Here is a 23337-nt window from a genome sequence, read left to right as displayed (position 1 = left end):
GCCGCCGCGGCCTAGCGCCCGGGAGGGGGGGCGGGCCCGGGCCCGGCGGGGGGAGCGGGGGCGGCACCGGGGAGGGGGGGACGGGGGCAGCCCCGGGAGCGGGAATGGGGCGGGCGGCGGGGACAGCAGGGCAGGGCCCCGCGGTGATCTAGAGGGGGTCGGCGGGAGGCCGGAGGGCGCGGAAATGAATGAATTCCCCGCTCGGTCGGGACCGGGAATGGGACCGGGGAGCCGGGGGACAGCGGGGCTCGGCAGGGACACGGCGTGCGGGTGGCTCTGACTGTCCCCCTCGGCTGGCAGCGGGAGCAGGGACAGCGCCAGCAGCCGCGGCCTGGGGGCACGGCAGGAGAGCCCGCCTGGCAGGAGAGGAGCCCCGGAGGTGAGCGGGCACCGCGGGGGCACAACCGGACAGCCCCGCCTGGCACGAGAGCAGCCTCGGAGGTGAGCGGGCACACCCCGGGCACCACGGCAGCTGAGAGTGCTTGGGGTTTGTCTCCTGCAGGGTGAGCTCTGAATGAGTTTGGGGTTTGTCTCCTGCAGGGTCTGAAATGGGTTTGGGGTTTGTCACTCATGGGGTCAGTTCTGGGATGAGTTTGGGGTCCATCAGTTGCAGCTGCTGATCCTTTATCAGCTCTGGGGTGGGATTGGGGTTTGTCACCTGCAGGGTCAGCTCTGGGGTGGGATTGGGGTTTGTCACCTGCAGGGTCAGTTCTGGGGTGGGATTGGGGTTTGTCACCTGCAGGGTCAGTTCTGGGGTGAGTTTGGGGTTTGTCACCTGTAGGGTCACTTCTGAGGTGAGTTTGTGGTCCATCACCTGCAGGGTCAGCTCTCAGGTGGGTTTGGGGTCCCTCACCTGCAGGGTCAGGTCTGAATGGGTTTGGAATTTGTCACTTGTAAGGTCAGTCCTGGGATGGGTTTGGGTTTTATCATGACTGACTCATGGAGTCAGTTCTGGGATGAGTTTGGGGTTTGTCACTCATGGGGTCAGTTTTGAGATGGGTTTGGGGTCCATCACCTGTGGGGTCAGCTCTCAGGTGGGTTTGGGGTCCATCACCTGCAGGGTCAGTTCTGAGATGGGTTTGGGGTCCCTCAGTTGCAGCTGCTGATCCAATATCAGTCTTTTGAGTGGGATTATCCCAAATCCTGCTGGACCCAGGTGTGACCCTCTGGTTGTCTCTTCCTGAGGCCCTGAGAGCTCACACTGAGCATTTGCTGGGGGAGAGCTGCAGGAAAATCAGCTGTGCTGGGAGAACAAACTGCAGCTGCCTTTCCCTTCAGTGCCCACCACAAATCCAAGGGGAACATTCCCAGTTAGAACTCTCTGAGCTCTGCTTCAGACCCAGCTCCTGGAAATACCCTGAGCACCAAACTGACCCCACAGGGCTGAGCTTGGGCATTGAAGGTGCCCTGAGAGCTGCTGAGTTCCCTGGGCACCCTGCAGCTCAGAGCTCCCTAAGGATGGCACAGAAATGAGGATTTTGGTTCATTAACCCTGCTGGCAGCTGGAATTGCAGTCAGGGCAGGGCTGCCCACAGGTTCATCCTCTCAGTGTTCTGTGTTTCCCCTCTCCTGGATCCTGAGGAATTCATTTCCTGCTGTCACTGCTCCTCCACGTTTTTCCCTGTGTTGGTTTCTGCTTTTGCAGTTTTTTGTTCCCTGAGCCTTTGTGTGCTGCCCTTCTCTCCTCCCCTGTCCTGTCAGCTCTGTTCCCTCTGCTCAGCTCCCTCATGGTCCCTGCCCTGCCCTTCCACCCTCCAGGGCTTTCCTGCCCTGCTTTACCCCTGGATTTCATGGGTCTCATTCACAGCACCTCCTTGGCTTCTAGAAATGGGATTTTAGCCTTTTATCCCAAAGATTTCAGCCTGAAGGAAAATGCTTCCTCTCTTCTTTCCTTCCCATGTGTCCTGTGACATCCCCAGGGCTGCCAGGGGCACAGAAATTGGGAATGCTCTTGGTTCTTCATATCCATGAACATTTGTAGGATTTTAAGGGTGAAATGGATGGCTCTGCCCAGCTCCAGGTTTTTGTAGGAGCTCAGTTCCTGCCTGGAATTTCTTCCTTTTTAATTTTGCAACTTTTGGTGCTGTTAAATTAACACAGATAAGAAACTTGCCCTGATTTTGCAAAAGAAGCTGCTGGGTAAGAATTCCTGCTCTGACTCCTCTGGCCTTGTGAAAATCAGCTAACAAAAGTGTGAGGTTCAGGATTTTATTTGAAATGTATCCTGGCAAGGTGGAAGTGGATTTTTAAAGGCAATTTAGCAGAGGGTTTTTCTCTGCCTGCCTTTAGTGCTGTGCAAGGCTGCTCAACCCCAGTGCTTTCAGTTCAAACATCTTGGATGTCATGAAGCTTTGATAAAAATATAAAAGAAGTGAAGCAGGTGAGTTTAAATTGCTGGAGCATGTCCACAAATTTCTCCTCCCCTTTTTAGGGGGGAAATGTGTGATTTGAAATGTTTCTAAGGAGGCTGGGAGGCTTTAATAGGAACAGATTGGCTCCTTGCTGGTGCATCCAGGCACGGTGAGGAGGAGCATCTCTGTCCCACCCATGCAAGCCACAGGACTCTGATCAATCCAGGAGCATAATGAAGCACAAATTCATCCTTCATTCCCTAATTTGAGATACTCCAGAGTCCAGGCTGTGAAACTTCCACCTCACTGAGATGTTGTGGAGCTAAAACCTCCTCACTCCTGGGAACTTCTGCTGCCAGATCCTCAATTTCTACCCTGAGAAGCTTTGACCTGCTTTGAAGAGGCTTTCAGCTCACTGAGGCATGCCCAAATAATTCCAAAACCAGGGAAAAACCCCTTTTTTTTTTGCCTGAAAATGTCCATTATTGATTGCTTTTCCTCCCTGTGACAAGGCTGCCCCAGCTCATTTATCCTGGGAGCAGGAGAGTTTGTGAGCCTGGATGGAATTCCCAGTGCCCTGTGCTGCTCCAGGCTGCTCAGACACTCTGGGAAGGAACATTTGACACACTTTGAGCAAAAGGAGCTGGTTTGGAACAGAAATAGTTGTGCAGCTGGGAGCAAAGGCAGCTTTGCCTGAATTTGGAAGATTTCTCAAGATAAAAGGCTGCTCAGTGAGAGGCATTAATACAGCCCTGCCTCTTGCCTGAGCTGCAAGTCCAACAAGCTTATCTGGGGCTTAGGAGAGTTAATTTTTTGCTTTTATAACTGGTTTTGAACTAGGAAGAAACTGGCTTAGTTTTAAGGCACAAAAAAAGGCCAAGTTTATGATGAGGGAAGGATGAAACCTGGGGGTTTCTGCTCTGCCATTTCTGTCATTGCTGCTGGATTTAAAGCACTTCCATGGAGCCAATTTTTCTCAGGTTTTTGTGATATTTGTCTTTATGTTTCCCTAAAGGACAGCAGAAAGCAATTAAAAAACCCCAAATGTACAAAAACCCCAAACAACCCCTAAAAAACATCTCAAAAAGCCCCAAAAACCTTTCAGGATTTCAGAGATCTGGGATAAATTGTGATTTGCGGATTAAATAAACCTCTCCAGAAAAACCTCTCGGAATTCCAGAGATTTGGAATAAATTGTGATTTGCAGATTAAAAAACCTCTCCCAATTCCAGAGATTTGGAATAAATTGTGATTTGCAGATTAAAACACCTCTCACAATTCCAGAGATTTGGGCTAAATAGTGATTTGCAGATTAAAAAACCATCTCAAAAAAACCCCAAACCCTTGCAGAATTCAAAAAATTTAGAATAAGTTGATTTGCAGATTAAGACAACACTTAAAACTGGAATTAAACTTGTCCTGTTCCATCATCAGGCAGTTTTCCTTTTAATTTCCAACTCACAATTTTTTTTTCCTGCTGCTGATTTTACCCTTGGACATCTGGGCTTTGTTTTGGGCCATTTCCATGCAGGGTAAGATTGCTGCCAAAATCTGCTTTGTTGGTTTTGGGGAATCTTGGAGCAGCAGCCCAATCCCTGAATCCAAGGAATTACACCCCAAAAAACCCTCCCTGCCTGGATTTTCTGAGCCCTTCTCACTTGGGCCATCATTTATTGTGTTTCTTATCATTTCTGCTGATGGAAATTAATAGGAAATTATTACAACTGCTGGATGCTGTGGATTTTATAAAAGCTGCCGTGCAGGTCAGTGTTTTGTATTTCAATGTTTTATATTCCTCACCATCAGAACATATTTGTTTCCTCCCATCCCTCTAAAGGTCTGCATGTCAAACACAAAAAGCCATTTGCTTCACTTAAATACCTTTTTTTTTTCCTTATTTTTTTGCTGCTGCTTATTTGCAAGAAAACAGAAAACAAATTTCCTGAGTCCACGTGGCCCTGGCAGCTTTGATATTTGTGGTGGCCTCTCTGGGCTGACCTTTGTGTTCACACAGAGTCACTTCTCAGGCACTTGGGCAATTAAAATCCTCAATCTGAGCTGGCTCTTAAAGCCAATCATGATTTGTGCAGGAATTTATGAGCTCAGATCAGGCTTGATGTGCTCAATGAGGAGAGGATTTGTTCAGCTCCATCCTGGGGGACTGCTCAGAGCTGTTGTCACCAGGAGGAAACTTCTGGTTTTTCATTTGGCTTTGACCTTGTCAGGGAAATCAGAATTTTGCTGGTGAGCCAGAACCAGCTTCAGTGTGCAGAGGAAGCTCAAAATGTGGATTTTCTGCTGCTCTGGGCCCTGCTGATGCTGAGATCATCTCGTGTTTATCAATTCCCTGATAGCAGCAGGGCCCTGGGGGCTTGGGGAGAGCCCTAAAATGCACCTTGAGGTGCTTCTGGGAGGGGTTTGGATTTATTTTCTGGTTTTAACTCCTCTGCAGACCTCCCACAGTATAAGGAACAGCATTTTCTGGAGTGGGACTTTGATCTTGGGAGTTTGCAGCAAATTCTGTTTGTTACCAGAAGATTTTGGGGGTTCAGGTGCTGGGAAGGCTCAGTTTGCTTTACTTGGGGCAGTGTTTGGTGTGACTGGGTGGCTTTTTGGTGGGAAATCACCTTTCCTGTGCAAAACCAGCTGGACAAACAGGGGAAAGTGTCAGGAAAAGGTGAAATGGCAGCTTAATCAAAGATCAGTAAACTCTGATTTCATGATGGATTGCTGGGTATGTTTAAAAAGCAACCAGACTGACATTTGTAGCATTTCTGCTGCAAGGGTTTTTAAAATAACAGGTGGAACTCTGCTCATTTATGCCATGGGTTTGTGGCAGCACTAAATGAACTTGCAGAGAGCAGCTGGAGTGAAACATGGGACACATTAAAATGAAGATGATTTGTAATTCTATGGCTTTTTTTTTTTTTTTTTTAGGGTATTTAGAGCTTTTGTGTGGATGTGACCCAGTCAGCTCAGCCAGTTCCAGTCAGGCATTTCTATAATTTATGGGATTTTTTTTCTGTGGCTGCCCCTGGATCCCTGGCAGTGCCCAAGGATGGGGTTTGGAGCGCCCTGGGACAGTGGAAGGTGTTCCTACCATGGCAGGGGTGGGATGGGATCTTTATGATCCCTTCTAACCCAAACCAATCTGGGACTCCATGAAATTCCAACCTCAGGCTCTGTCACTGTCTGTGAAGGGCAGCACACTCCAGGCTGGGACAATATTGCAATCAGTTTAAACTCTGAATTTCCCTCTTGAAGGGAAACCATATTGCTGAATTTCTGGAATCCCAGAATGGTTTGGGGTGGAGGGGACCTCAAAGCTCCTCTCCCTCCAGGAGTGGGTTCCTCAGGGCCCCATCCAGCCTGGCTTTCCAGGAGCTCCAAGAACCTTTCCTTGGGAAGCAGAGCACAGGAGGATGAGCCCCTGAGGGTGGGGTTTGCCTGCCTGCCCCCTTTGCTGCCCATAACCAGAGCTGTTCTCCCTGCAGGCTCGCGGGGACTGATGGACGTTCCCGACAGCCCGGAGCGAAACCCCTGCTCTCCTGAGGAAGAGGACCAGCAGCTTTCTGATGAGGAGGTCCTGAAGGAGAGCGGCTCCGAGCGGGAACTCGATGGGGAGGGTGGCCAGGGGAGCCTCCTGGGCGAGGAGGAGGAGGCAGGCAGGGCCCTGAGCCGGGCAGAGGAGGAGGAGAACCACTCTGACGAGGAGGAAGATCGGCTGAGCGAGGCCAAGTCGCAGGAATCCGACACCAACGAGCAGGGCGTGGAGCTGAAGAGCCCCCGGCCCCGCAAGGGGGAGGAGGAAGACAGGACAAACGACCTGGAAGTGTCCTCTGTCACCAGGGAGCTGGATGAGCACGAGCTGGACTATGATGAGGAGGTTCCCGAGGAACCCAGCGCTGCTCCTGCAGAGGAGGACGGGGAGAAAGCTGCTGGGGAGGATGATGAGGAAGAGGAGAAAGGGGATGATGCCCCTGAGGATGAGAAGAAATCCAGCAGTAAAAGTGATGATGAGAAGGATGGGCAGGATCCCCTCAAGGAGAAGAAGAAAGAAGAGGATGATGGGGAAATCGATGATGGAGAAATTGATGTAAGTAGGAGGTGGGCAGAGCCCTGGGGTGCTTCTCCCACTGCACTTCCTTCCTCCTCCTGGTGGGAATATCCCTGTCCCTGGTGTGCAGGGAACCCCTTCCCTGGAGGTAAGGCCAGAGCATGGAGCAGGCCCTGATCCATTTGCTGAACCAAAACTTTGTGGCACAGCCATCAAATGAGCTTTTTGCACCTTGCCTTTTTCTGTTGTATTTATTGGCTTTATTCTTGATTTATCCCTCTCAGTGTGGGGAGGCTGCAGTGCTGTGAGAAGCTGCCCTGCCTCAGCTCCAGGGGCACTTGGGAATGATGCTGCCAGCAAATCCCATGGATGGAGCTGTTCAGATTGGGGGGTGGCTGTGCTGCTCAAACCCTGATCCTGCTGCTGTCCCAGCAGCATCTGGGTGCATGGAAGGGCAATGGAAGGTGCTGGGGTTTCTGGAAAATTCCCAAAGCATGGTTTGGGGATGGGGTCAGGGATGTGCAGTGTCTGAATCAACCAAGATACACGGAAAAATCAGAAGTGGGGTTTAGTTGCAGGTGGGGATTAGGGAAAATCTCACCTTTAGCCATGGCTGTGCTCAGCAGGGAGCTCTGCAGAGCTGTGCAGCTGAACTGCAATTTCCTCCTTTTCCATGAGGGAAACAGGGCAGAGTAATTCCAGTAAAACACTTCCTGTGGGCTCCTGGTTTGGAAGTGCATCCCAGTGGGGGGAATGTGAGGAGGAATCGCTGGTGCAGAGCTCTGGGCTGGGGTGTGGGACTGCCCTGGGACAGGCAAGGAGGGCCTGGAATGGGCTGGGGTCTCTCCTGGGGCTCCTCAGCTGGGCAGGGGACATGCTCTGTCCTCCCAGCCCCATTCCTGTGGCTCTGAGCTGGGCACAGCAGCCTGGCAAGCTCCTGAGCCTCACTGCACACACCCTCCTCCCTTTTCTCTAAATTTTGTTTGCTTTTTACTCTTCATAATTCATCAACAAGTTTAATTGCTTTCAAAAGTGACATGGTTTTTCACCCTCGTGCCTATCCTGGCAGGTGATTTTGTTCAACACGTGTTTTCCAAAGGTTTTGTGTATTCCTGAATCAGTTAGAAGGAATTCCAGTATCTTATGGGCAGAAAAAAAAAATTGCTGGAGCCCTGACTCTATGCCTGCTCCTTGATTAAAATATGAATGCTCTCCTTTGGAGCCTGAGGCATTCTTGGGAGCTCTCCTCACAAAGCAGGAGATGAATCTGTACCCTGGTTTTCATACATTAACTCATAACAGCATTCTCAGCTGCCTGATTCCAAGGAGACCTCCCAGAAATAAATACTTCCCCCTTTGTTGCAGACTTCACACAGCTCTTTTGAAAGCAGCAGAGTGGAGCTGCTTCTCCCATTCATGCAGCCCTGAAAGCCAGCCCCAGCTTTGGGGAAAACCTCCAGCTCTGCATTTTCTTCTGCTTTCAGCCTCCTGGCGTGGAGGGAGGGGAATATTAATGCAGATTTTAATTGGAATAAAAGTGCAGGCTTTGAAATCGGGTGCTGTTGAGCAGAGCCCTGTCCCTGGCTGGCTCAGGAGTGCAGCAGCAGAGGCTCCTCACCCTCCTGGGCTTGTCTGCAGCCAAGGGATGGCTTTTCCTTCTTGCCAGCTGCTCAGTGCATCAAAGGAGGGAATTTTGCTCATCTTTTCCACCCAGAGAGTGGCTGTTGCCAGGCACAGGGAAGGCCCATCCAGATGCTCCCTCTTCACATGCTGGAAACAGAAATGGAGGCAGAGAGAGAGGGAAAACCAGGGTGTCCTTTAGGATAAAATCCTGATTTCCTGACCAGGTACCCCTGACACACCTCTGGTCTTTGTACCTTTGTCTCCTGCATCCCCAGCTCCTTTGGGCTTTCCAAGTGCAGCCTAACAAAACCAGAGAAGTTGTTTTTTTTCCTTGGAGAAAGGAGAAAATGCTGGTATTTGAAAGTTCCAAGAACTTCTCCTCTGGAGGTGTTTCATGGCTGTTATTTCTTAATCTTGGAGCAGCCACCAGAATTCTCTCCTGGGGCTGCAGTCCCTGGGGATGAGGCAGAGTTTTGTTTGAGCTGGTTCCCAATTCCACTGTGGAGCTGAGGAGTGGAAGGGAAGGTGGAGATGACTGGAAGAAATCTGTTGGATTTATCCTGAAAAGTTCATTTGTGAGATTGTCCCTGGAGAGGAACTTTGGACATGGGTATGGAGTGATGGAATGAGGTGGAACTGGCAGGATTAATTTGGATTTTGGGAAGGAATTCCTGGCTGTGAGGGTGGGCAGGCCCTGGCATAGGGTGCCCACAGAATTGTGGCTGCCCCTGCATCCCTGGCAGTGCCCAGGGCCAGGCTGGATGGGGTTTGGAGCAGCCTGGGACAGTGGAAGGTGCTTTTACAGCCACCTGGACTCTCCTGTCCTCCCCTTGTGCAGGTGCTCTGGGGCATTCCTGTAACCTGGCCTTGTTCTTCTCCTGTGGTTTTGCCCCAGGGTGGCTCTGAGTGTTTGAACAAGACTGGGAAATGTCAGGTCCCCCATGAAATGTCAGCTTTGTGTGTCTGTTGCAGGATGATGACTTGGAAGAAGGGGAGGTTAAAGACCCCAACGACAGGAAGGTGAGGCCCAGGCCCACCTGCCGCTTCTTCATGAAAGGTAACCCCACCCTGGGGGCTGGAGGAGCCAGAGCTGCTGCCCTTGCTCCTCTTTGGGGATTTTGGTTCTCCATTAAGCTGCTGTTACATGATAAATTCTGCCCCAAGTGTCCTCAGTGCCACCTTGCTGTTTGTTGGTGGCCAAAGCTGAATTTTCATGGAGCTACTACACAGAAAGGGTTTTGCCATCAGCATGGTGAGCCTGGAGGAGGTGAATAAAGGGAGATTTTCAGGGAATAAAACATAGACATTGTGGCTGCCCCTGGATCTCTTAAAGAGTCCAAGGCCAGGCTGGACAGGGCTTGGAGCAGCCTGGGGTAGTGGAAGATGTTGGGATTGGAACTGGATGAGCTTTAAGGCCCTTCCAGCCCAAACCATCCCATGATTCTGTCCCTGTTTGTTTGGGATGCTCTGTGGTCCTTGCTTTGCCCTCAGGTTTCCTGTGAAAGGCAAAGCTCCCAATGGGAAATGTTTGTCATTAACAAATGAGGATCTCATACGTTTATTCCTACATTTAATTACCAGAGTGTGTCCAGCCCTCCCTTATCCCACTGGAATAAGGTTCCTGTGCATTGATCCATCTGTGTGTGGATCTGTTTGTCCCCTCTGGCAGGCTGAGAGTGCCATGTATGTGCAAACAGGTAAATCCCAGCCCAGCTGGAGAGGAGAAAACTCAAACACCTCCAACAACATTACTCCTTACAGGGTTTTACCTGCCTGCTGAGGGTTTTTTGGGGGCTGGGGTGCTGCTGGGAGCAGGGTCTAACAGCTCTGTGTGTGTGTTCCCACAGGACACTGCACCTGGGGCATGAACTGTCGCTTTATCCACCCTGGAGTGAACGACAAAGGAAATTACTCACTCATCTCCAAACCTGAGCCCTTCTCCCCCAACGGGGCCCCTCCCATGGGCCCTCACCCGCTGATGCCAGCCAACCCCTGGGTATGGAACCTCTCCTGGCCATTCATGGCTTCTGCACCACCCTCCCCATCCCTGCACTGCTCCAGGTGGGCTTTTGGACAGCCTGGGCTGGTGGGAAGTGTCCCTTCCACTGGAACCAGATGAGCTTTGAGGTCCCTTCCAACCCATGATCCTGGAGATTTTCCTCCTCTTTATTTGACCTAATACCTCAGCAGTTGGATGTGTGATTTTTAAATGGAGATCTTGGAGTTGCCAGTAGAGGGGGGTAAAATTCCACGGTTTCCCAGCTTAGTCCTGCTGAGGCACATTGGAATAACTCTGAGTAGCTTTACCAAGCACAGCTTTGCTGTTTCAAACTAACTCAAGTGTCTTCTCCTGCTCTCCTCACCTTCCCAACAGGGAGGCCCAGTGGTTGATGAAATCTTACCTCCACCTCCTCCAGACCCTCCCACAGAAAGTGCCTGGGAGAGGGGACTCCGGCACGCTAAAGAGGTAAATTCCTTCCTCAGGGAATTGCTGGCTGCCTCCAGAATCCACTAAAAAAAGCTCTTTTTGGAGCACAGGTGTCTTGCTCTTTCTCTGTTCCTTTTGCCTGTTAATCTATTAATTGTGATTGGTTGTACATCACAGTTGTTAGACAGCCAAGAGGAGCTCACATTCAGGTTGTGGGGTGTTTATATTCAAAAAAAGTGGGAATTTGTAGCCCTTAACTCCAGCCCTTCACAAAGCAAAGCTTTAAGCTGATCCAGTTTGCCTCCCTTCAGTGCCTGTTTCTCCAGTTTGTGATCACTGCAGGGGAGAAACTTCTGTTTCCTGCTGTTCTGAGCTGGTGGAACAGGGAATTAATCAGGAAAAGTCTCCAATATCCTGCACATTGTGAGGGAAGAAGGTGCTCTGGCTGCAGGAAACCTCCTGAGGGCAGGATTTTTAATATTCCAATTTCTCCCTGCCTCAGGAACCTTCTCTCCTCGCATTATTTTTGTGCTCTTTAAAAAGGTATTAATTTTTTTTTTTATTAAAAAAAAGGTATTTGTTGTGGTTTCAGTCATTGGTTTTTCTGGGTTTGGATTGAAGGCACTTGAGACAGAAATTTGTGTTTGGACTCAGGTTTATTATTTTTTATTAATAAAACAGTCTCACTACTGTGAGTTCAGCAGCTTTTCATTAGAGGGCACAAAATGGCCAACAGTCTCTTGTTCCAAGGTCTTTTAAAGCGAACCTATCCAATTAAGAACTGACACCTAGATTATGTTCCCTTTTATTTTTATTTTTTTATTATTATTTTCCCTATTTTCCTTTTTAACTGATCTCAAAGAGCCCCCAGTGTGGATTTTTCTGCCCAATTACAAAATACCACCCAAACCCCTGAAGAAGGAGGAAGAAGAAGCATGAAGAATAAAACCCAGGATGACACCCTGTGCCCTCCATCTCCCTTCCATCCACAACATACTAAAAATCCCAGAATCTGAATTTCTCACCAAGTGATACACCTACACTATTCTCTATAATCTATAGATTATAGATTCCACTTTTATGGATTCTAGTCTATTCTGGAGCTTAGGAAACTTTCTCCATGAATGAGGGTCAAAGTCAGTGAAGAAGAAGAAGAAACCCAGGATGACACCTTATGCCCTGCATCTCCCTTCCATCCACAACACACTAAAAATCCCAAAACCTAAATTTCTCACCAAGTGATACACCTGCACTATTCTCTAGAATCTATTTCACACTTTTGTGGATTCCAGTCTGTCTTGAAGTCTGGGAAACTTTCTCCATGAATGAGGGTAAAAGTGAGTGAAGAAGAAACCCAGGACAGCGTCTCCATCTCCCTTCCCTCCACAACACACTAAAAATCCCAGAATCTAAATTTCTCACCAAGTGATGCACCTGCACTACTCTCTATAATATATTTCCCACTTTTGTGGGTTCTAGTCTATTCTGGAGTTTAGGAAACTTTCTCCATGACTGGAGGTCAAAGTCAGTGCTTCCCTAGGGGTCAGGGCACCCCAGAGCAGACACAGAAATATTCCTGGGTTTCCACAGGTATTAAAAATATTCTTCTTTTTAAAAAGGTATTAAAAATACCTTTCTCCTCTTTAAAAAAGGTATTAAAAAAAGCAACAATGAGGAAGGAGCAGGAGCCTGACTTTGAGGAGAAGAGGTTCACAGTGACCATCGGGGAGGACGAGCGGGAGTTCGACAAGGAGAACGAATTCTTCCGGGACTGGAATTACCGCATCACCCGCGACGTGCGGGACCCCGCGTAAGAGACAGCCCTGGCAGCTCCAGGGAGGGACCCCTGGGTGGGGCTGCACTGCAGGGAGCCTGCCTGGGGTCCCCTGGCCCTCCAGACCCCTCCAAACATGGAGCAGCTCCTTTGAACAGGAGCTTGAGAGCTTGAGCCGCCTCCGCTCGCTCCGGTTCAGCCCCACCTTCCTTCGCGGTCTCCTTGAGCCCTTCCTGCCTCCAATCTCCTTGAATTCTGCTCCTCCTGGGCTCTCTCCAGCTCTGCATTGCCTCCCTCACACCAGTGTGTTCTTCCAGCTTTTTTTCTCCCTTTTTTTCCTTATCCCAACCATGAGAATTTAAAAGAAACTGAGGCTGCGAGGTTGGAGCGTGTTCAGTGTGCAGGAGCTGGTGGCCCCAGCTGGGGCAGAACTGGTTTAACAAACACCTGGACTGGTACCAGTTAAAGCTGGTTCCTGGTTTAACAAACACCTGGACTGGTCCCAGTTAAAGCTGGTTCCTGGTTTAACAAACACCTGGACTGGTACCAGTTAAAGCTGGTACTTACCAGTTAAAGCTGGTACCTGGCCACAACAAGCCCCCTAAATTTAAGTGTTCACGTCATTGGGGTTTTAAGGTTAAATTTAAAGTGTTGGAGACCTCAACCCCAGCTCTGGGATATTGTTTGGGAGTTCTCAAGCCGAGAAAAGGAATGGGAAGAGAATTTTTGGGAAAGAGGTTTGGATTCTGCAGGAATGCAGGTGGATTTGTTTCTCCTTGCTTGTGCATCCTCTGTTCTTCCTACATGGACAGATTATGGAAATATTTCCACTCCCAGAGGGTTTGCAAGGCTTAGTTCTGTTTATTTTAGAGTGGATGAATTACAAAAAAAACCTCTGAAAAGGAGCAGATTAAGCTTTTGTTCAATATTATTTGATTTGCTCTGTAGTGCAATTCCTTTCCCTAATTAAAAAAAAAATACAAAAAACCATGTCCGCAGTTCTGCTGCCTGAAGGAAAAGAAATTCCTAAAGTATTAATATTTTCCTGAGTTTAATTAGCTCTGGATCTTGGCCTTGTGTTCCTCTCAGAGGCACCTGGGCTTTACCCCAGTGTTCTGGGGCTGTTCATCCATTATCTTCATTTTATGACTGCCCTATAAAATGCACCAGCAAATATTTTGGCTCTCTCTGATGTAGGAATTGTTAAGAGCAGGCCTGGTTTTCATATAGTCCATAAAAAAATGTATTGCACATAACCAGTGTTAAACAAAACTCATCCAACAACTGGAATTCCTGAAAATTGAAGGCTGTGTGAACAGGCTGTGGCATTAAAATATCTTCATTGTGTGTGAAGGGAAAAGTTATGAATCTGCTGCTGTAAGCTCTAGAAAATGCTGATTTTTCCCCTCCCCACACACAATTTGTTGCCCAGCTGGACACCTTGCAGCCAACTGAGCACTGGAAGTGCAGCTGGGATGTGGAAAATGCTTTCAGCACTGTCTTGTGACGTGTGGAGTTGTCTCAGTAGTTCATGAATCCCTTTTTCTTTTTTGAATGACTATAGGGAGGTGGACATCAAAGAAAACATTAACTATGGGTAAGCAGGTCTTTGATTCCAGTACTGTTACAACTGTAAGAGAATTTTCCTTTGCCTTTCTTTTTCATTGCATTTCCTCCAACTTCTGGGGCCACAGACAGACCCTGTCCCCTCAGCAGCTGACTCAGTGGAGAGATTGGATTATTTTTAGGGTGGTGCCAATTATTTTCTAATGATTTAAGCACTGAATTACCCAAAGACACAGCAGTGATCCTTTTTGAAATTAAAATAACCCTCCAGTATTATAGGAAGGGGAAATTTGGGCTTGAGGCTGTGTGAAAAAGCAGAGTTTCCTTTCTGGCATGGCTTGAGATGTTTTTCTCTCTTTGAACACCTGATGTCACTGAATCCAGGCTGCTCTGGGGCTGCATCAGGAGTTTGTTACTGGCTGAAGCATCCCAAATCTTGGTTCTCCTTCCCTTGGCTTATTGCTTCAGTCCAAAAGAGAAATCCTAAATTATTTAAAAGCACTGAAAGAAATACAGGTACCACTCACAGGGCAGCACCTACATCTTAACCTGGTTTGGGTTATTGGCACTGTAAAAATTCAAAAAGTGGCCTCTTTATTCCTTTTTTTTAATAAATCAGAATCTCATTATGGATAATCTGGAATTTGGGAGCATTTGCTGTGGAATCTCAGCTCTGCCACTGATTCCTCTGTGGCCCTGGAAGTTTCTTACTCCCTGTACCCCCTCCTCATCCTCACAGTGGATCTGATATTTGCACTCCAGGTGCTTGGATGTTGTTGAGTTGGGGAATTAAAACCATCAAACAATGAATAGAAATCAGGAGATGGAGGAAGCAGCTTTAGGGAGGGAGGGGTTTCCATCCTTCTCCTCCCCAAAAATCCTTCATTCTGCAGCTGTGTGTGTGCCACCAGCCCATGGCTGGGCCAGCAGCTGATTCCCAGTGCAGGATATCAGCTGGAGAAGTGGTGCCTTCATTCCAGGGGGCAATTCCAGGTCCAGAGAGTTGCTGGCCTGCCCCCAAAGCTCCACTGCTCCCTGTGCAGAGCTCCTGTCCTGCACTGGTGGCACTGGTGGCAGCCATCCCTGCAGGGGCAGGAGCTGGGGCCTCCTGAGGAGTTTGGGCTGAGCTGTGGGTGCATGGGCAGCAATCCCAGCTCTCAATCCACGAGGCAGAACATGTCCTGCTCCCTGTGCAGGCACTGGAAGGGGCTCTCAAAAGCACTTTCTGTGTTTGCACCACGTTGATTTGAAGGCTGAATTTTTGGTAGCTCTTTTTTTTTGGTGTTTATCAAGAAAGGTTTGTGCTTTTCTCTGATAAGCCTCGCTTAAAAAAGACTATTTGGTTGGGCTGTGTGCAGAAAATAAACATCTCTGCACAGCCCTGCTGCATTGAAGGTGGTTTTGTTGTCCCAGTGGCTGAGCTGACGTAGCACACAGAGTTTTTGTGGTGCCAAGGTGCCTTTTCCCTCTCTAACACTCCCTGTTTTTCATTGTAGGCTTGATCCCTATGCAGATCCCTATTATGACTATGAAATAGAGCGCTTCTGGCGTGGTGGGCAGTATGAGAATTTCAGGGTTCAGTACACAGACCCCGACCCCTACCGTAACTACAGAGTAAGTAAGGAACTCCCCCTCCCCCCTTTTCCTTCCTGACTTTCTTCCAGGTTCTTCTGGGCCTTGGCACAGTTCCAGGGCAGTGCTTGAAGCAGGAGTTTTCAAATAGTTCCATCTTGGCTCAGCCCCAGCACAGAGCACGCTGGAGGTGAGGGGATGGAGGATGTTCTGTTCCAGCACCATGAGGGTGAAAGCAGCGTGCCAGGCTGGGGAGGGAGGCTGGGAAGCTGCCTGATGGAAAAGGACATGGAGTGCTGCTTGGCAGTGGCTGGGAAAGCCACTGGCACCTGGCTGGCACCAGCCCTGGCATGGCCACAGCCCCAGGGCAGGGACTGTCCCTGTGCTGGGCACGGCTGAGGCCACACCTGGGGCTCTGCTCAGGTTTGGGTCCCTCCAAGACAGACCTGGAGGGGCTGGAGCGTGTCCAGAGAAGGGAATGGGGCTGGGAAAGGGAATGGAGAATCCTGAGGGAGCTGGGAAGGGAATGGAGAATCCTGAGGGAGCTGGGAAGGGAATGGAGAATCCTGAGGGAGCTGGGAAAGGGCTGGAGAATCCTGAGGGGGCTGGGAAAGGGAATGGAGAATCCTGAGGGAGCTGGGAAGGGAATGGAGAATCCTGAGGGAGCTGGGAAAGGGCTGGAGAATCCTGAGGGGGCTGGGAAAGGGAATGGAGAATCCTGAGGGGGCTGGGAAGGGAATGGGGAATCCTGAGGGGGCTGGGAAGGGAATGGAGAATCCTGAGGGAGCTGGGAAGGGAATGGAGAATCCTGAGGGAGCTGGAAAGGGAATGGAGAATCCTGAGGGGGCTGGGAAGGGAATGGAGAATCCTGAGGGGGCTGGGAAGGGAATGGAGAATCCTGAGGGAGCTGGGAAGGGAATGGAGAATCCTGAGGGGGCTGGGAAGGGAATGGAGAATCCTGAGGGGGCTGGGAAGGGAATGGAGAATCCTGAGGGAGCTGGAAAGGGGCTGGGGAATCCTGAGGGAGCTGGGAAAGGGCTGGAGAATCCTGAGGGGGCTGGGAAGGGAATGGGGAATCCTGAGGGGGCATGGAAGGGAATGGAGGATCCTGAGGGAGCTGAAGGGGCTCAGCCTGGAGCAAAGGAGGCTCAGGAGGGCCCTCCTGGCTCTGCACAGCTCCTGCCAGGAGGGGACAGGCTCTGCTCGCAGGGAACAGGGACAGGAGCAGAGGGAACAGCCTCAAGCTGCTCCTGGGGAGGATTAGATTGGATTTTAGGAAAATTCTTCCATGGAAAGAGTGTAAAGCATTGGAAAAACTGCCCAGGATAGTGGTGGAGTCCCCAGCCCTGGAAGTGTTCAGAAAACCTGTGAGGGTGGCACCTGGGGACATGGTCAGTGGTGACCTTGGTGATGGTGCTGGCTGAGGGTTGCACTTGGTGATCTAAAGATCTTTTCCAACCTTAACAATTCCATGTCTGAGGTGGGAAGGTGGTTCCTGCTCATGCTCCTTGGCTGCTCCTCAGTGTAGCTGTTGAGCAGTGCTTGCCCATCCTTGGATGTCTTGGAGAGGGAGGGAGTTTCCAGCAAAGTATCCGGTTGAAAACTTCAGAAAGGCTCTGAACCCTTTCCCTGCTCTTCCTTTCCCCTCATGCAAACTTTGTGCCTCTGGAGCAGTGACCAAACCAACCAGTCCTGCTCAAAGGGGAGCTTTTTAGTGCTTTCCATCAAATCCTTTCAAAAGTAGCTTTTTCCTTGCTCTAAATCCTTATTTTCTGCAGGACAGGAGCCTGGGCCTCACTGTGGCCACACATGACCAATTATTTTCTGGTCCTCATTTGCACAGTTAATTATCTGGTTATAGAAATGATCAACAACGAGAGGAAAGACTTGTAAACATCAACACATTTATTTAATAAGCCTCATAAACAAAATTAATCCAAGCATTGCCTTTGAAAACAACAGTTGTGTGGGATGTGATGCTGGGTTTGTATCCAGGGTCTGCTCAGCAGGATCCAGATTATTAATCTCCAGATTATTGATCTCCAAATAATTGATCTCCATGTAATTGGGTTGCAGATTATTGATCTCGATCCTTTGCTGAGGGAGGGTAGATGTAATTCCTGGCATTCCCAGGATTGATCTGGGTTTGTAATTCCTGGCATTCCCACATCATTGATCTCCATATCATTGCGTTGCAGATTATTGATCTCCATATTATTGGTTTGGAGATTATTGATCTCGATCCTTTGCTGAGGGAGGGCAGATGTAATTCATGGCATTCCCAGAATTTATCTGGAATTGTAACTCCTGGCATTCCACTGTCATTGATCTCCATGTCATTGATCTCCATATCATTGGGTTGCAGATTATTGATCCTTTGCTGAGGGAGGGCAGATGTAATTCGTGGCATTCCCAGAATTGATCTGGAATTGTAACTCCTGGCATTCCAATGTCATTGATCTCCATGTCATTGGGTTGCAGATTATTGATCCTTTGCTGAGGGAGGGCAGATGTAATTCATGGCATTCCCAAGTCATTGATTTCCAGATTATTGATCTCCATGTCATTGGGTTGTAGGTTATTGATCTCCATGTCATTGATCTCCATGTCATTGGTTTGCAGATTATCGATCCCTTGCTGAGGGAGGGCGGATGTAATTCCCGTCATTCCCAGACTTGCCGCCCTTTGCCACGAGCTGCTCCCACATCACCACCGTGGCTTCTCTGTTGTTTTTTCCAAGGAACGAGAGCGAGAACGGGAGCGGGAGCGCGAGACCCGGCAGCGGGAGCGGGAACGGGAGCGCGAGCGGGAACGGGAGCGGGAGCGGCGGCAGCGGGAGCGCGAGCGGGAGCGGGAACGGGAGCGCGACAAGGAGCGGCAGCGGCGCAAGGAGGAGTGGGAGCGGGAGCGCGAGCGGGTGAAGAGGGACGAGAAGGACCGGCAGCACCGGGACCGCGACAGGGACCGCGACCGGGACCGCGACAAGGACAAGGACAAGGCCAAGCCGCGCTCCCCGCTGCTGCCCAGGTGAGTGTGAGCCGGGATGTGCCTGGGGGGAGCCACAGGTGACAGTGGGATATCAGTTATTGTCCTGTGATAACGGGAAAGGTGAGTTGGGTGGTGTTTGCAGGGGTCCCAGGACGAGGGAAGAGACAAGAATTTTGACTCTGTATTTCAGAAGGTTGATTTATTATTTTATTATATATATTATATTAAAACTATGCTAAATAGTATATATAATTAATATATATTGTATTAAAACTAGACTAGATAGCATGTACAATTAATGTATGTTATATATTAATTAATATATATAATTAATATTATATCTAGTATATATAATTTATATATATATATTATATACAGTGTATACAATTAATATATATTATATTAAAACTATACTAAAAAGTATATAGAGTTTATATATATTACATATTAATATATAATTTAGTATTAATAATACTTTAATATATTTTAATATATTTTATATTTATAATAATATACGTGTTAATTATTACATGTTATTTTATATATTAATTCTATATTTTAATATTTTATATAGTTTAACTATATATTAATTCTAATATTATATATTAAATTTAAATATATATTATATTCCGGGTATATTAAAAGGACTATAAATATTATATTAAAACTATACTAAATAGTATATATAATTAATATATATGATATATTAAATAATGTATATAAATAAACTATTTTATCTATAGTATGTATAATTAATATACATTAAAACTACTAAAAGAACTATAAATGTTATATTAAAGCTATACTAAATAGTATATACAATTAATATATATTCTAATTCATATATACTTAATATACATTATATATATAGTAAATATAATTAATATATGTTGTATTAAAACTATACTAAAAGAATAGAAGAAAGGATTTCATCAGAAGGCTAGCAAGGAATAGAAAGGAATGGAATGATAACAAAATCTTGTGACTGACTAGAGAGTCTGAGACAGCTGGACTTTGGCCATTAATTAAAAACAACTACATGAGAGCAATCAAAGATGCACCTGTTGCATTCCACTGCAGCAGATAATTATTGTTTACATTTCATTTCTGAAGCTTCTCAGCTTCTCAAGAGAAAAAATCCTAACAAAAAGATTTTTCATAAAATATGTTTGTGACATTGGATGTGCTCTGAAGGAATGCTGGAAGTGCTTAAGCTTGCAGAAGATAGTGGGATTTGGTTATGTATGTCTTCTCCAGGAGGGCCAGGTTCCCTTTTGAAATTAAGGAGGATCTTAATTGGCAGACTTCAGGTTGATTATTGTCTATAATACTAACATTGAAAGAGATTTTTCCTTTTGAAAGCAGGATAATTAAGATATTTTCAATAACCTTAATGGCATGAAGCTGTGTCACGTGACATTTAGGGTGGATATTAGCAAAAGCTTCTTCACTCAGAGCACAGTTAGGCACTGGAACAGGTTCTCCTTGGAAGTGGTCCCAGCACCAAACCTGACAGAGTTCAAGAAGCATCTGGACAATGTTGTGACTGATCCTGGTGTGTGTAACTGCTGAGGACAGTTGTAGTTAATGAGCCTTGTGGCCACTAAGTGGGGCTAAAACATCAGTGACAGTGAGAGTGCATAACCTGACCCTGAAAGCAGGAGTGTCCTTTGGTGTGGACACGGTCAGCTCCTCCCTCTTCCCTTCAGGCTGGAGAGGTTTTGGGAGGATGAGGGATCCTTCTAAGTTGGTTCCCTAGAAGCCCTGTGGTGATTCCCTTTGGGGCCTTGAGACATGTCTGTCACAAGAACCAGGGCTGCTTTGGGAGTTTATGGATAGCAGAAGTATCTGAAGATTTAAGTGCAACTCGAAAAAGGAAAGGAGTTGTCCTTGGAATGAGTGTCTGCTCAGTGGAATTGCAGCATGAGGTCAGGTTTGCTTCCTCTGACCACTCATTTGTGGAAATCCTGGTTGTGACCAGTATGAAAGAGAAAATGGAACCAGACAGACTGAAAGTGCAGGAACATGATTCCTGTTTTGTTCCTCTGTCAATGATTTACCTACCCTGCCTTCCCAGCCTCGTCTGCCTGAGGCACATTTGTAAAGCACTGGATAAATATCCCAGTGGAATGGAAGATGTGGTGTCACAACCTCATTTGGCTCAGAGTCATGGAAAAGTATCACAGAATCATGGAAAAGTATCACATTTTTTGCAGAGGGACATCTTGGAGCAGCCTGGTGTAGTGGAAACTCCCTGTCCTTGGCAGAGAGATGAAATGAGATGAACTCCAATGTCCTCAACCCAACCCATTCCACGATTTGGGATCTCCAGGAAAACTGCTGAACAGGTTTTTGGGAAGAGTGGCAGACAGACACTCCCAGAGTGTGTGGAGCAGCCTGGGCACACTCAGGCGTGTGTGGGGCACAGAGAAGTGCAGGGCAGCTCTTTCCCAAGATTCCCTGGAGCCTTTCCTGCTGCCTGGTGTCTGTGCTGTTCCTCTGCACTGGAGGAAGGTGTGAAACACCATGGGCACGAGGAAGAGTTGGATCAATGAGGAGCAGGGCTGAGAATGCCAGGAATGAGGCTCCACGTGGAATCAGGTGGTTTCAGGTGGGAGTAGGGCTTAGTCCTGAATCCAGCCCAGAATTTTTATCTGCATTGCTGAAAGGGTAGCTGGTTTTTGTCCCTCTTTCCCAAGAGGAAGTGACAGTTTCAGAACGGTCTGGAGGAGCAGTTATAGGAACACCATAATTACACGTTCCGTTTAATTATAATCTTCACTTAACAACCACGATTTGTGCACGTTAATTACCACGTTGCCCCAGTGGTTTGTGCTCTCCTTGGCTTGGTGATGGGACAGATCTTGTCCAGACCCATGTGATGGAGATGATGTCAATGAAAGTGATGTCACCTGCTTGGCAGCTCAAGGTCACGAGTCAGGGACAGTCAGTGTGACCCAAGGATGAGCCTGCTGGCTGCTCCTTCTCCTGGCACTGCTGCAGTCCTGGGGCAGGGCACTCTTGGCAAAGTTTGGGCTGCCCAAAGGGTGCTGGCAAGGAGCAGTGGCTGTGCTCACCAATCTTGGATCCTTCTCATTCCATGAAACCACGTGAGAGCCCAGAGATGGGATGGACAGCATTCAGGGCATACACATTCCCTGCTTCCCTCTGGCACAAGGGAGCTGGGGATGCCGCTTGTGTCTCCAAAACAGGCTCCTTGAGATGAGTCTTGGTCATTCAGAAATAGCTCCTGATGCACCTCTTTGCTTTTTTTTTGTTTTAAGTTTGCTCTGGAGGGGGACTTTTCAAAGGGCATGGTGTGACAGGGCAAGAGGGAATGGCCTTAAGTTCAAGGGAGAGCAGGTTTAGATGGGATGTTAGGAAGGAATTCTTCCCTGTGAGGGTGGTGAGGCCCTGGCACAGGTTGTCCACATTGGAAGGGACCCTAAAGCCCATCCCATCCCCTACATGGGATTTCAGTTCCCATGGTGGACATCCCTGTCAACATCACCCCATCCCACAGCTCATCCCACAGCTCTGCAGCTGTCTGCTGGAGAAAACAAACCTGCAGAAAGAAGTTTTGAAGGAGCTTTTTAACAAGTGAAAGCATGATTCCAGCTTCTCCCTTGGAGGCCACGTTCCTCACCCGTCCCTTGGCGCTTGCCCAGCTGTCCCCGTCACGCTCGTGCTGTGACCTGGCTCTGGCCTGTGTCCCACGTCACTTTGTGACCAGCTCCCAACTTCCTCGTGGCAGTGCAGTGGCTCGAGCCGTGTCACCTTTCCTCCAGACTGCTCCGTGCCAGCTGCAGAGGGGCAGCCCTGGCATCCTGGCACCGAGCAGCTCCCGCTGAACAGGTCACACCTGGGATTGCTGCGCGCTTCCTGGCAGGCAGGATGCAGGGCAGTGCCACTGCACACACCTGGGGCTCTGCTGCCTCTATTTATAGACTCTGGGCTTTCCCTAATTGCTGGATCCCAGCTTTTGGCAGGTCCAGCCTCCCCGGGCTGGCTCACGCCACGGCTGCCCGTTAACATTCCTGCCACTCGCACGGCCCACGCGGCCCTGGCGCTGAGGAGCTGGGATTGCTCCTCCTCAGGAATGGCAGAGCTCCTCCTCAGGAATGGCAGAGCTCCTCCTCAGGAATGGCAGAGCTCCTCCAGAGGGATGGGAGAGCTCCTCCTCAGGAATGGCAGAGCTCCTCCACAGGGCTGGGAGAGCTTCAGAGATGGCAGAGCTCCTCCTCAGGAATGGGAGAGCTCCTCCTCAGGAATGGCAGAGCTCCTCCACGGGGCGGGGATTGCTCCTCCTCAGGAATGGGAGAGCTCCTCCAGAGGGCTGGAAGAGCTTCACAGAGGTGGGAGAATTCCTTCATGAGGCTGGGAGAGCTCCTCTGCAAAGATTGCAGAGCTCCTCCACAGAACTTGGAGAATTCCTCCACGAGGCTGGGAAAGCTCCTCCTCAGAGACTGAAGAGCTTCTCCAGAGGGCTGGGAGAACTTCACAGAGATGGTAGAGCTCCTCCACGGGGCTGGGAGAGCTCCTTCAGAGAGACTGGAGAGCTCCTTCTCAGAGATTGGAGGTCTCCTCCACAAAACTCGGGAACTCCTCCACAGGGCTCAGAGCATTCCTCCACAGAGGTTGTGCAAGCAGCACTGAGCTTTGCCCAAGGCACAGCTGAGGGTGTCTGTAATTCCAGGTCCATGCTGGTTGCTCTGTCGGTGTAGGGGCTCCCACAGGAGCTGGAGGAAGGAACAAACCAGGACCTACAGAATTAAGGGATGAGAGAACCCAAAAGCAAACAGCCAGGAATGCAGGAACCAATTGCCTTTCCATTCTGCTGAAAGCAGGGAGGTTTAATCTGATCTCTAAACAACAAAGGAGTTTAAGGCTAAAAATGTGGAGAAGCCAGAGTTGTTCCCAGCATTGCTGGGTGATGGAGCTGAGGAGGAATAGAATTTAACAAAGATTTAAACCCTGA

At 48.7% G+C, this 23337-nt stretch overlaps 1 protein-coding gene across 4 annotated transcripts in view; it reads left to right on the top strand.

Annotated features, from left to right (window-relative positions):
* The first annotated feature begins 113 nt into the window (after positions 1–113).
* Positions 114–23337, top strand: part of ZC3H18 (zinc finger CCCH-type containing 18) — a 46233-nt gene continuing 23009 nt past the window's right edge. Inside the window, exons 1-9 of one of the 4 annotated variants that reach the window (XM_074550740.1) lie at positions 116–441; positions 5846–6447; positions 9004–9088; positions 9879–10027; positions 10406–10498; positions 12112–12269; positions 13798–13830; positions 15296–15413; positions 18112–18398. In XM_074550740.1, the coding sequence (XP_074406841.1) occupies positions 5860–6447; positions 9004–9088; positions 9879–10027; positions 10406–10498; positions 12112–12269; positions 13798–13830; positions 15296–15413; positions 18112–18398 (1511 nt within the window). In that variant the 5' untranslated portion in view covers positions 116–441; positions 5846–5859. Of the gene's footprint in view, positions 442–5845; positions 6448–9003; positions 9089–9878; positions 10028–10405; positions 10499–12111; positions 12270–13797; positions 13831–15295; positions 15414–18111; positions 18399–23337 lie in introns of all 4 variants that reach the window. The other 3 variants (XM_074550741.1, XM_074550742.1, XM_074550743.1) reach the window with 3 other exon arrangements.

This window comes from Zonotrichia albicollis, chromosome 13 (genome assembly GCF_047830755.1).
Source record: "Zonotrichia albicollis isolate bZonAlb1 chromosome 13, bZonAlb1.hap1, whole genome shotgun sequence".
In the NCBI taxonomy this organism is placed as follows: Eukaryota; Metazoa; Chordata; class Aves; order Passeriformes; family Passerellidae; genus Zonotrichia; species Zonotrichia albicollis.
The sequence above is the reverse complement of the archived record's forward strand: the minus strand, read 5'-3'. Positions and strand labels throughout refer to the sequence as shown.